The sequence below is a fragment of the Macaca mulatta genome, chromosome 1 (assembly GCF_049350105.2).
Source record: "Macaca mulatta isolate MMU2019108-1 chromosome 1, T2T-MMU8v2.0, whole genome shotgun sequence".
Taxonomy (NCBI): Eukaryota; Metazoa; Chordata; class Mammalia; order Primates; family Cercopithecidae; genus Macaca; species Macaca mulatta.
This window is the reverse complement of record NC_133406.1, coordinates 11,272,379-11,284,386: the sequence shown is the minus strand read 5'-3', so window position 1 is coordinate 11,284,386 and position 12,008 is coordinate 11,272,379. Positions and strand designations below refer to the sequence as shown.

Below are 12,008 nucleotides of genomic sequence, written 5' to 3'. Positions count from 1 at the left end.
TGACAGAGCAAGATTCCATCTCAAAAAAAATAAAGTAAAATAAAATATAAAATTTAGTCTGACAACTTGATAAAGAGAATATGAAAATAAATGTCTGCACGAGGGGGTAAGAAAGGTGAGAAATAAGTTATGGATCCCATTAGCTTCTAGTAAACACAGCTGTGTTCTCACTAGAGCATTCCCCACCCACGTAGATGCCACATGTGTCAATTGCATGTCCTACATTTCTAATACCTGTCCCTTGTCACATTGCTTTCCAGCTCGTATTAACTGTTGGCTTGTTAGCTGTTGTTGTGTACCTGTACACCGTGGTGGCATTCAATTTTTTCCGAAAATTCTACAATAAAAGTGAAGACGGTGATACACCAGATATGAAATGTGATGATATGCTAACGGTAAGTTCATAACCTTTGATCTCATATGAACAAAAATGTCACCTGCTTCTGCAATCTAAGTAATTGTGTATTTATTCTCTAACAGTGCAAAATAGAAAATAGTCTAAACAATAAAAAGTTGCACGGCTCTTTAAAGAGTCAGCAGTTTTCAATTTTAGCAGAACATAACGGAGCATTTCTGTCCATTTTCCATGTGTGCTGCACAGCCTAATAATTAGAATTGCTGAGTAATGTACTTAGAACTCAAAGGAGTAATGTCATCGCTTAAGCCTGTTGTTCACATATCCCAGGACAGCAGGTAAAATTATTTCCCAGAGAACATTTGGAAGCCTTAGTTTTTTGTCACCTTAATGACTTTAACTGAAATTACTAAATTTCAAAAGTGTATATCTTTATAGAACTACTGATTTTTGCTTTTATATTATCTTGGCTTAAATGTCTTTTTTGGTTTTGGTTTTCAAAAATCAACAGCTGTTAAAGCTTTCATATTGCTTTATATCACCGTTCTACAACCTATCTCTCTAATATTGGCAAATGAGAAGTTATCGTACATGAGATCTTAGATCAGGAAGGGGAACATGAGACAAAATATATATCACTAGCTGGAAAGAGATGTTTCCTTCAGTGAATTCCTCACGAAAATACCTACACCATTTGTGTTGGGTAGGTATAGAGGCTGATATAATGATACATAAATTACTCTAGAAAAAATAGCCCAAAAGATTGATGAGAGAGAATGACCATTATTACAAAGACTAACAATTAAGATAATTTTATACTAAAGAATGACAAATCAGCGGGACAGAGTGGTTCAGAAACAGATGCAAATACTCATGGAAATTATAAGATGATAAAGATAGCTTTTGAAGTAAGGAAATGAAAAATAATTTAATAAATGACATTAGTACCATGGACAAGCTGTTTGGGGGAAAATGATAAAAATGGATACCAACGTTGCTTTATAAATAAAAATAAATTCTCAATTGAGCATATTTTAATGCGATAAGAAGGAATAATCACAAGACAGAATTTGATGCCTTAAATAATAGTAATACTCATTTTTATATGGAGAAGGGTCTGAGTATGACATAAAACTCAGGGTCTATGAAAACATAAACATTATTTGAAAAAAGAGCAACAATAAGTACAGTCGTAAAGGCAAATGGTAAAATGGGAAAAATATTTTTAACACCATAACAAAGGACCAGTTTCCTTAATCTACCAAGTCCTTATCACATCAATAAGAAGAAATAAACCAATAGAAAAACAAGTAAATCACATGACCAGACAATTCACGGTGAAATTAATGCAGTGGGCTTGCAGATTTGAAAAGATGCTCAGCCTCTGTCAAAGTGAAAGAAATGCAAATTAAAACAATGAAAAAAACACTTTTTACCCGTCAGGTTTGCAAAGTATTCACGTTTGTTAAAACCCATAGTTGGTGAATTGATGGGAAAAAATCGGCATTTTCATGACTCTGGTTGGGAATTTGAATTGACAACAATTTTAGAGAAGTTTTGCGATACCTATCAAATTTGTAACTATTAATTCCGCTGCTAGCAATTTACCTAAAGGTTTACTCACAAATAAGCCTCTGTATGTTCAAGGACATCAGCTGCCCTCACAAGCTAGGAATAATCTAAATGATCATTAGTAGCGTCCTGATTAAGTCAATTATGATAAATCCATAACAAATATGCATCTGTTTGAAAATGAGGGAAATTCATATATACAGATATGGAGAGACATACAAATTACATTTTAATTAAATTACATTTAATTTAAAAAAACAAGATCTTGATCAGTATGATAGGATCCTCATTGTGTGAAATGATATATACACAACAATTCATATTTTTGATATGCTAGAATATGCGTAACATTTTTCTGGAGGGATTTATTCATAGGACACTGTGAACAAGGATTCCTACTGGGGTAGGACCATAGATCACAGCAGAAAGAAACTTGTTTGCTTTTCATTTTATCGACTTTACTCCTGTCTGAATGACTGATACTATTTCTTTTTACCGGAGGTATTTTTTTATTTTTAAAAGTCTAAGACAGTTTTTTCCCCACCATGTTATAAAAGATAATCTGCCTTCAGTTATTCCCAAAATTAGTTTAACTACATGCAGGGACTGTTTCCTGGCAGGAAGGAGAGGACAGAACATACAGGTGGCTGACCTGAAGGAATTAAAGGACAGAGGCTGAGGGAAGCTCTGCTGAAACCTGAAGCTACATTTTCATCCACCGCCTGTTCTTGAGCCATTTATTTATAGCCCGAATCTCTTATTTGTGTAAAGAAGTTTTTCTGTATTTAAAATTTTATCATAAAGGATCATTAATATAGAATTGCCCATCCTTCCTCTCCTTTAAACAAATATGATTTTATTTACTAATTTAGAGATCTTCAGACAAGATTGTCATTCTTTAGCTTTTCAATATTAGGCATTTTGTTCTCTTCCCAACTTTCTTTTTAATAAAAAATATTTGAGAATAAATAACAACTCTCAAATGAATTGCAGGTTATTTAAAAATTGGGGATACATAATAGCTTGCTGACATAAAAAATTCCCTTTTCTTAGGTCAAGATTAACTTTTTGAAGGCTTAGAACTTCAAAAAGGGATGCTTTTAATGGAAAATGCAGGGGGAAAAAAGCTTTCAACTCATCAGTCCGTACATAGTTGGCAGCAGAGCAAATCGTATTGTTCATGCAAAAATCATCTATAATTTTCAGTATTTCCTGTCATTATTGCCATTCTGAGGTGTTATGCATATGGCTTTGTGATTTCCATGTGCTAGTGACCTACTTGGAGGACACGGAGTGTCAGAGCTGAAAGGACTCTGATGTTCATGGTTGTTCATCCATACACTTAATTCCTCAACTGGAAGAAAATGCCATCCCGGTTACAAATCCGCAGTCCTGTAGATTTTTTTTATGTATCAAGTGCTCATATAGCACTTGGCTATAAATGATGTTGTGCCAGGTATTATCTCAAGAGCTTTACAAATATTAACTCAGTAGTCTCCTAATAACTTTTTGCTGTAGGTTGGCCCTGCTATCATTCCCATTTTACAGATGAGGAAACTGAGCTACCAAGAGTTTGAGTAACTTGTCATAAGTCACACAGTTAGGAAGAGGTGACACTCTTCAACCGGTACTCTAAGTTACACTACCTCACAGTTAGTAACTTCATTAATGCTTCTGTTACTAATTTGAGTGATTGTTTTATACCAGGCACTTGTTAAGGATAAGGTTTGAGTAAGTACAGTCCCTGCCCTCATGGAACTTGCATGGTAAGCACCTTTATAGCAATTCTGCTAAGCTCATTCTTTTCCCTAGAAGCTTCCAAGAAAAGAATGCCCCAGAAATTCCAGAAGTTTTGGAAAACCTTGTGGATCAGTATTCCTGTTACATACAGAACATTTAATATACTAGACAAAAATAGTGGATTCAACATCCCTGCTCAAATACTGCAACTGAGAAGTTGCTTTAGATGGCTACTGGACAGGGAAATAAAAATAACTTTTTAATGTCACATCATACTAGAGTGGAAGATACTGATATGGACACAATTTATGTGCCTTAATACTTGAGATCCATTTTAGTCATCATAAGTTGGCATGACTGAGGTGCAATATTTACCTTTGATACTCTTCTTCTCTGATTAATTGCTGGACGAATAATTAATTCATGCACCTTGCCTGGAGCCTCTTCCCTGACTGCCTTTCTATCACCCCCTGATTTGGCCCACCTGTCTGCTTCTTCAAAGCATCTCCTATCCTTCCTGTTGCTGCTTTTCTCACACCGCAAAGCAGAGAAAAATTTGTAAGTTTTTTTTAAAAAAACTTAACAGCAACTGTAAGAAAACTGGATTCACTGCAACAAGACTGACCCGTTACTAGTGATGACTCTCATCAGAGTGACTAACATGCAACACTTTGCCCCTCCTCCCACACCTATTCATTCATTCCAGGCCTAGGGCTGAAGATGTGTCAAGGATCCTCATCTCCTCTCCCATGGGCTGCCTTTAATATCAGCCATGCTCAGAGCCTCTCTATCCTGTGACCCTGAAGGCAAGAGGGGAGTGGGAGGCCAGGAAAGGCTACATGGCACAATGCAGAAGGTAGCAGCAGCAGGTACATTGCCTGCAGTGACTTCCAAGAAATTCAGTACTATTCTAGGACAAACACCCGACCAAATTTATTTATTTATTTATTTATTTTTGTTGTTGTTGTTGTTGAGACAGAGTCTCGCTCTGCCGCCCAGGCTGGAGTGCAGTGGCCGGATCTCAGCTCACTGCAAGCTCCGCCTCGCGGGTTCACGCCATTCTCCTGCCTCAGCCTCCCGAGTAGCTGGGACTATAGGCGCCCGCCACCTCGCCCGGCTAGTTTTTTGTATTTTTAAAGTAGAGACGGGGTTTCACCATGTCAGCCAGGATGGTCTCGATCTCCTGACCTCGTGATCCGCCTGTCTCGGCCTCCCAAAGTGCTGGGATTACAGGCTTGAGCCACCGCGCCCGGCCCCACCAAATTTATAAATCTCAATATCTACCAGCCTCAGAGCAGAAAGTTTACTTAGGTCATGTATTCCTAAAGAGTATGATGCTCAGAGAATTGCTAAAAATTAATAGAAAAATAGGAATGATTTCAGATTGTGACATTCAGTGACCTGTATCAGGTAGTGAGAACAATATGTGACTTTAGATCTCCCTTTTATACCACAGGGAGACCCCGGCAACATCCTGGTCTCTCCTTTTATTGTGCAGTCATCATAGTTGACCCCATTCAAGTTGTAATCATAGGATCCTTAGACGACTACATTTTGAACCTCACTCTCAGTATGCATTTCCATTACTTTTGTTAATTTTGCTTAGGAAGACAACTGCCTTCACCTGGTTGATTTTGCCCAATTTCATGGGGCATGAATACAAAAGACAGAGAAACTTGGTTCCAGTGAGGAAATACGACCTGTTGATGTTTTGAACTATGGACTTAACTAGAGCCTAGATTTTCTTCAGTTTCAGGGATTTCTGTCGTCATGAGTAAGACTATTTATGACCAGCTCTGTTGTAGGTTTTTATATTTCTACACGTAACAATAAACTTACTATCTTGTCTTTGACTGGGGTGAGTATATGTCTTAGATGTTTCCTCCCTGCAAGAGAAAACTCAGTTCCAAGATACAAGTCACTTTTTCATCCCTAGCTCATTCACAATGACGTGCTGCTGCCAACCAGTCACACCAGACAGGAGTCTCTGTAGCATTACACAAGCTCGTATCCCAGTGATTGTCCCTAAAAACTCCCACATGGGAACGGAGGCCACATTACCTAGATTGACGTTCCAATTGTAGTGTCCAAACACTTGCTTTTGATTTGCTTCTTACTAGTACTTGTGCAGGGGCTTCTTTAAAAAGCCAACAAAATTTAAAATATAACTGATGACTTACAGTAGTGCACTTTCAAAGTAGAGGCTTATTAAAACCAGCCTGCCAGCAAGAAAGCAGCACAGAATAGGAAACAAAGATTTCGTTTCTTTAATTTAGTTCTCCAAAGATAATCCTTTCTTTATGACAGTCTCTTGAACATTTCCTTTCACAGGGCGATGTCTATATTCTCTCTTGAGATAAATTTTCCTCACTCATGTCACACTGTATTCACTTCATCCTGAGTTTCTTTGTTGTTTTCTGTGGATCTGAGAGAACATCTTAGGTTTTCCAAGTAGGCAACTCGCCCTTCTGCTTTTCATAATTTACAGTAGGTGGCGCCATAGCTGCAGTGTTATAGACAAGTCACACGGGGATTTTTTTTTTTTTTTTTTTTTTCCAGATTAGGATATTTTGAGCCTGAGAATCTAATTAAACCAGCAGTATCCTGATAGAACTTGAACCTCCTCTACAAGAACGTAGGAGGGAAAAGTGAAAAATGATGTAAAGTCCAAGGTAAAAAGATGATTGTCACTAGATAGCCAGGGAGACTGACTTGACATAAAGGAGGATGTTCGTCTCAGACGGAGAGGGACCCCCGAACCAGAGGCTGCAGGGAAGGTGTCAAGACCTATGCACGTGGGGAAAAATAGCTTTGCAGGTGATTAAGATGAAAAGTACACTCCTAGGGAAATAAACTTACTTGGGTAATTGTTCTAAATTACCTCACTTAATTGTCGTCACTTATTTTACCCTACCTTCCCAACAAATAATCTGTCTCTCTAGTTCTCTCTCCAAATTCTCTCCTTATGTTTCCCTTTTTTTTTTTCTTTTTTTTTTTTTTTTTTTTTTTTTGCCCAGATGAAGGTCTCATAAGGATTTTCACCAGCAGCTGACCCTTAGTGTTCCCTAAAACCCATAGAAACTATGATCAACCTCAGAATGAATCCATTTAGGAGATGGATAAGGGAGGGAAGCCGCAGACTATAATGTCTTGGGAGTCAACAACTTCCTCTTCTCAATTTTTGTAGGACCAGGCACCTTCCTAACTCATTACTCAGATTGTCTGAAAGCAGCTTATCTTTTTGTCTCACAGAATTACTTCTCTCCACTTCCAGCCCTCATTATCAGGTTTAGGCTGATTCTATGAAAAGAAAGGTGGATAAAAGGATTTTCAGTTGCAGCAGGATAATTTGGTAGCTGACAGTCTGACAGCCATGTATTAGAAGTTATTCACCACATATCTCCTATTCCAACACCACAGCCAACTACATACAATTGTCTAGGGCTGACCAGGTAGTAAAGGATGAGGCTGGGAAAATCAGTATCAACATCCCACAGGTGAACTGTACATTTTATTCTTTTTAAATTTGGTAATTTATTAAGCCTAAGTAATCAAATGCACAAGACTCTCTTTTCAGCATGACTGTTAAATCCACTGTTGATCTCTGCTGGCATCCCTTCATCACAGTGCATAAAGCTGATGTAAAATGAAGGAGAGCAGTGAGGAAGGGTATTTCCAGGAAAGGTTGGTTAGATGACTGACAAGGGATCTGCAAAGAAGGAAACATTTTCCTTGGTAATTTAGCCTCATTCCATGGTCCTATCTTCAACATTACATGTCTAGAAACTACAAGTGAATCATCCTTTTGGGGACAGACTCACATTAACCAGTATTACATAAGTCTGATGTATAAGTCACAATACCAACATGCTACTCATTAAGAGTTAATGCAACAAGTTGTCTCTTCCCTAGACAAACACCTATATGGGAAGCCAAATTATAGCCCAAGACCCAACGACTCCCAAGTGCAAGACCAAGAGTCTTGGTCAGCAGGAATCACCAAGAGGAACTGATGGATGATCAGTTCCTCCATCAGTTGCTGGGTGATCTCAGCCACTAATGCTGTCACACATAACAAGCAGGGATGGAGAGCTAGGACATTCCAAGACCTGGACTGGGAACTGCACAATCCACTGTTGGTTCACTGTGGGATTGGAATGGGGACCCAGGGGACCAGAACTTGACATAGAGGAGTACCAGTCCAGAGCCAGGTATACTATCCAAACTGAGTCCTCAGAGAAATCCCCGGAGGGGAGTTGCAAGCACAAAGCTACTTGTGAAGTCAAGGAAACATGAGCAATGGGAAAGATGGTCTAACTAAAGGGGAAAGAAGCTGCGTTAACCACTCTTTATTGATTTCCTGTAGTCACAATTAAATACAAATGAAGACACAGATTTGGAGAAAAGTAATCCAGGCTGGGCGTGGTGACTCACGCCTGTAATCCGAGCACTTTGGGAGGCCGAGGCAGGCGGATCACCTGAGGTCAGGAGTTCGAGACCAGCCTGGCCGACATGGTGAAACCCCATCTCTACTAAAAATACGAAAATTAGCTGGGCATGGTGGCAGGCACCTGTAATCCCAGCTACTCAGGAGGCTGAGGCAGGAGAATCGCTTGAACCCGGGAGGCGGAGGTTGCAGTGAGTGGAGAATGCACCATTGTACTCTAGCCTGGGAGACAGAGCAAGACTCCATCAAAAAAAAAAAAAAGAAGAAGAAGAAGAAGAAGAAAAAAGAAAGGCAATCCAATTCTTACTTAATAAAAATAAGAAATGTGTGGTAAAACAAATGCAAACAGTATGCCTCAGTATATGGGGAAAATAGTTTCCCCTTCTCACAGATTCACTATTAGCAGTTTCAAGCACCAAGCTTTGAGAAACTACAGCAGTGGCTTCAGGATTTTTTTTTTTTAAGTGATGGATGGTCTGTAAGATTTTACTTCCAGAGATTGATTCAGTAGGTAGTACCAGGAACCCAGAATGTTCTCCCATCCAGGAGGCTCTGAGATGAGGTTAGGCTTAGACCCCATCAGGCTAATCTGGCTCTAAGGATCTCCTGGGCCTTTCTGCAAAAGAGACCCCTAACCTGGGCTCTGGACCAGATCTTGGGTGGGCACTGGCTGAGCTAGCCTTGTAATGCTGTTTATTATATGCCAGGCTGAGTCTACGACCATTCCACCCTGAACGTGCCCAATCTCATCCTTGTATGCCAGGCTGATAAAATGTTTCCAAATTTAAATTTGGAAATTTAAATTTCCAAATTTTTACACATTTAATTCCGTTCCCTAAATTCCAGCCATCTAACCCAGGAGACTTTTTCTCCTCTGCATCTAACAGATCTATCAGCTGTTGAACTCAGAGTTGAACTGTGAGCATTTTGGTATCACCTTGTTGGCTGCTCTTTGCCTACACATTGTGCTTTTCCAAGTGTCCTGAGAATGTGAGATCTGTGGGTTGAGGCAGTGAAGGCTCCATGAAAACAGCAGGTCTTGCTCCTCATTCATCCCACAAATGATTTGAGGACTGACCATGTGCTCATGGTAAGGCACTGGCAACAGAGTAATAATCAAAACATTTCTTGTTGGAATGCAGTCAGTCCTAGGGGAATGAAATAGACAACAAAAAAACAAGCAAGCTGGATATCCAAGTGTGGAATTCAAGAAAAAGCTTCAGCCTGGAAATAGAAATGAGTGTAATTGGCACAGAGATGAAACTTAAAGCCATGAAACCGGGAAGCTTCCCCCAAGGGAGTGTCCTAGAAGGAAAAAGGTCAAAGAATCCAGTCCTGGAGCAACTGTTCATGAAGCCACAGGGAGATGAGGAAGATTTGGCAAAGGAGACTGGGAAGCAATGGCCAGAAATGAAGAGAAGCAGAAGAGTGTGGTGTTTCTGTGTTTAGGCTTTTGTCCCCTTTGTTCTGGTCAGCAGCAACTAACTAGGTTTTGAATTGATGGGTGACACATCCATTAAGTCAGGGTATCTGGGACAGTCTAAGAAAATCTCAGAAGAAGGATTATTAATTTAGGCCCTACAGGATGAGTAGGAATGGGGTAAGAATGGAAAAGGCTATTGCAAGAGAAGGAGAATGTACGAGCAAAGATCTGGAATCAGGAATAGTTCATTTGGAGGAGGTATGAAGAGTGGAGAGAGCGGAGAGGGAGGTTTTTGGGAAAGGTGAGTGTGGCTAAATTCAAGGGCCTGAAAAAGGAGTTTGGACTCAGCTTAAATGAGGATAAAATATTGGATGCTCCAAGCCAGTGACTCTCAATCCAGCATGACTTCATTCCTCACTACCCCCCACCCCGCCCCCAGGACATTTGGTATCTGGAGATATCTGTTATTGTCATTATGAGGTAGGGTGCTATTGGTATCTAAGGGGTAGAGACCAAGGGATCTTTTTAAAATAGTGTACAGTGCACAGGATAGCCCCTGCCCAAAGAATTATCCAGCCAAAAATGTCACTGGTGCTGAGGCTGAGAACACTGCCCTAAAATGCACTCTAATGAACCCCTCGTATTTTAGCAGTAGGCACAGGCAGCTGTATTTGTTGGTGGCTTTGATGTTTTAGGATTTAAACAATAAGATTCTCTTTCTTCCTCAGGTCTCCTCTCTTTTTTATAGTAGATATTAAAGTAGAAAAGAATTTCAGCATCGTATTTCATATATACTAGGTGAGGGGAGGGCATTAGTATGTTTTCTTCTAGCTTAATTTCTAAGATTCCATCTTACTACCTCACCTTTCCAGTGTCTGTTATGTCCAAAATAACTGAACAATGCAATATAGTCGTATGTCCCTTAATGTGTTCATAATATGATTATTTAGAATTAGAACAGATGGTTCAGAGTCAAGATACTAGCCAAGATACTAGATACAAGACACAAGATACTAGAAAATTTTCCATTTTCTCCAAAGTGAGAGAGAAAGTGCTAGGCAGAGTATGCAGTGTACACTTTTGTTTAAAAGACAGCAACATGCAAAAGCCAAGTGTTTGCGTCACAGCTACAAATATTGAAACAAAAAGAGGCAATATAGAATGCAATAATTCTCACTTCCAGAGTGAGGATTAGGAAGTACAGAGAGAACTCGGGTTTGTCAAGAATAAAAATGGGTAATGTCCCTCCAAGAAGTGATACCATGTCTTTTTTCCAGTGCTATATGTTCCACATGTATGTTGGAGTTCGTGCCGGAGGAGGGATCGGGGATGAAATCGAAGACCCAGCAGGGGATGAATATGAGATCTATCGAATCATCTTTGACATCACTTTCTTCTTCTTTGTTATTGTCATTCTCTTGGCCATAATACAAGGTAAGTGTCATCCTCGCTGAAGCTGATAACATCTAGAATTTGAGCCACATATTGCTGAAGTTAATATTCAAGGTAGGGTAATAACATCAAGTGTTTCCTGGCAAAGCCAAATCAAACTTTTCCTTTCAGTATTTCTTCATCGTGCAGTCTACAGGGGGAAAGGTAAAGCAGCATGGAACCCTGGTATGAATGGAAGATACAGTGTTATTTTGTCTTCTTTCAAATAACATAATGGAAAGGGCACTTTCCTTGGTTTGATTCTCACCTCTGGGTTTCAGACTCATGAACCCTAGCTTTACAATCTTGGGTGGATGAGCCATTTAACCCTTTAAACTTCTAAGCCAACTGGGTGCGGTGGCTCATGCCTATAATCCAAGGACTTTGGGAGGCTGAGGCAGGTGGATCATTTGAGGTTAGGAGCTAGAGCCCAGCCTGACCAACATGGTGAAACCCCATCTCTACTAAAAATACAAAACTAGCCAGGCATGGTGGCACACGCCTGTAATCCCAGCTACCTGAGAGGCTGAGGCAGGAGAACTGCTTGAACCCAGGAGGTGGAGGTTGTGGTGAGCTGAGATCACATCATTGCACTCCAGCCTGGGCAAGAAGAATGAAACTCCATTTCAAAAACCACACACACACACAAACCCACCACCACCAACAACAACTTCTAAGCCCTATGGTTGTTGAGAATTTTTTAAATGACATACAGCCAAGCACGGTGGCTCACGCCTGTAATCCCAACACTTTGAGAGGCTGAGGCAGGTGGATCACTTGAGGTCAGGAGTTCAAGACCAGCCTGGCCAACATGGTGAAACGTTGTCTCTACTAAAAATACAAAACTTAGCCTGGTGTGGTGGTATGAACCTATAATCCCAGCTACTTGGGAGGCTGAGGCAGAAGAATCACTTGAACCCCAGAGGAGGAGGTTGCAGTGAGCAGAGGTCGCACCATTGCATTCCAGCCTGGGTGATGAGCAAAACCCCATCTCCAAAAAAAAAAAAGGGGGGGTAGCTGGCAAGATGGCCGAATAGGAA

General features: G+C 40.1%; 1 protein-coding gene across 7 annotated transcripts in view; it reads left to right on the top strand.

The window, feature by feature from the left end:
- RYR2 (ryanodine receptor 2) overlaps positions 1 to 12,008 on the top strand; it is a 794,036-nt gene that overhangs the window by 768,471 nt on the left and 13,557 nt on the right. For all 7 annotated transcript variants that reach the window (XM_077998277.1, XM_077998259.1, XM_077998275.1 and 4 more), the window contains 2 exons: positions 261 to 395; positions 10,815 to 10,971. In XM_077998277.1, the coding sequence (XP_077854403.1) occupies positions 261 to 395; positions 10,815 to 10,971 (292 nt within the window). The remainder of the gene's footprint in view (positions 1 to 260; positions 396 to 10,814; positions 10,972 to 12,008) is intronic.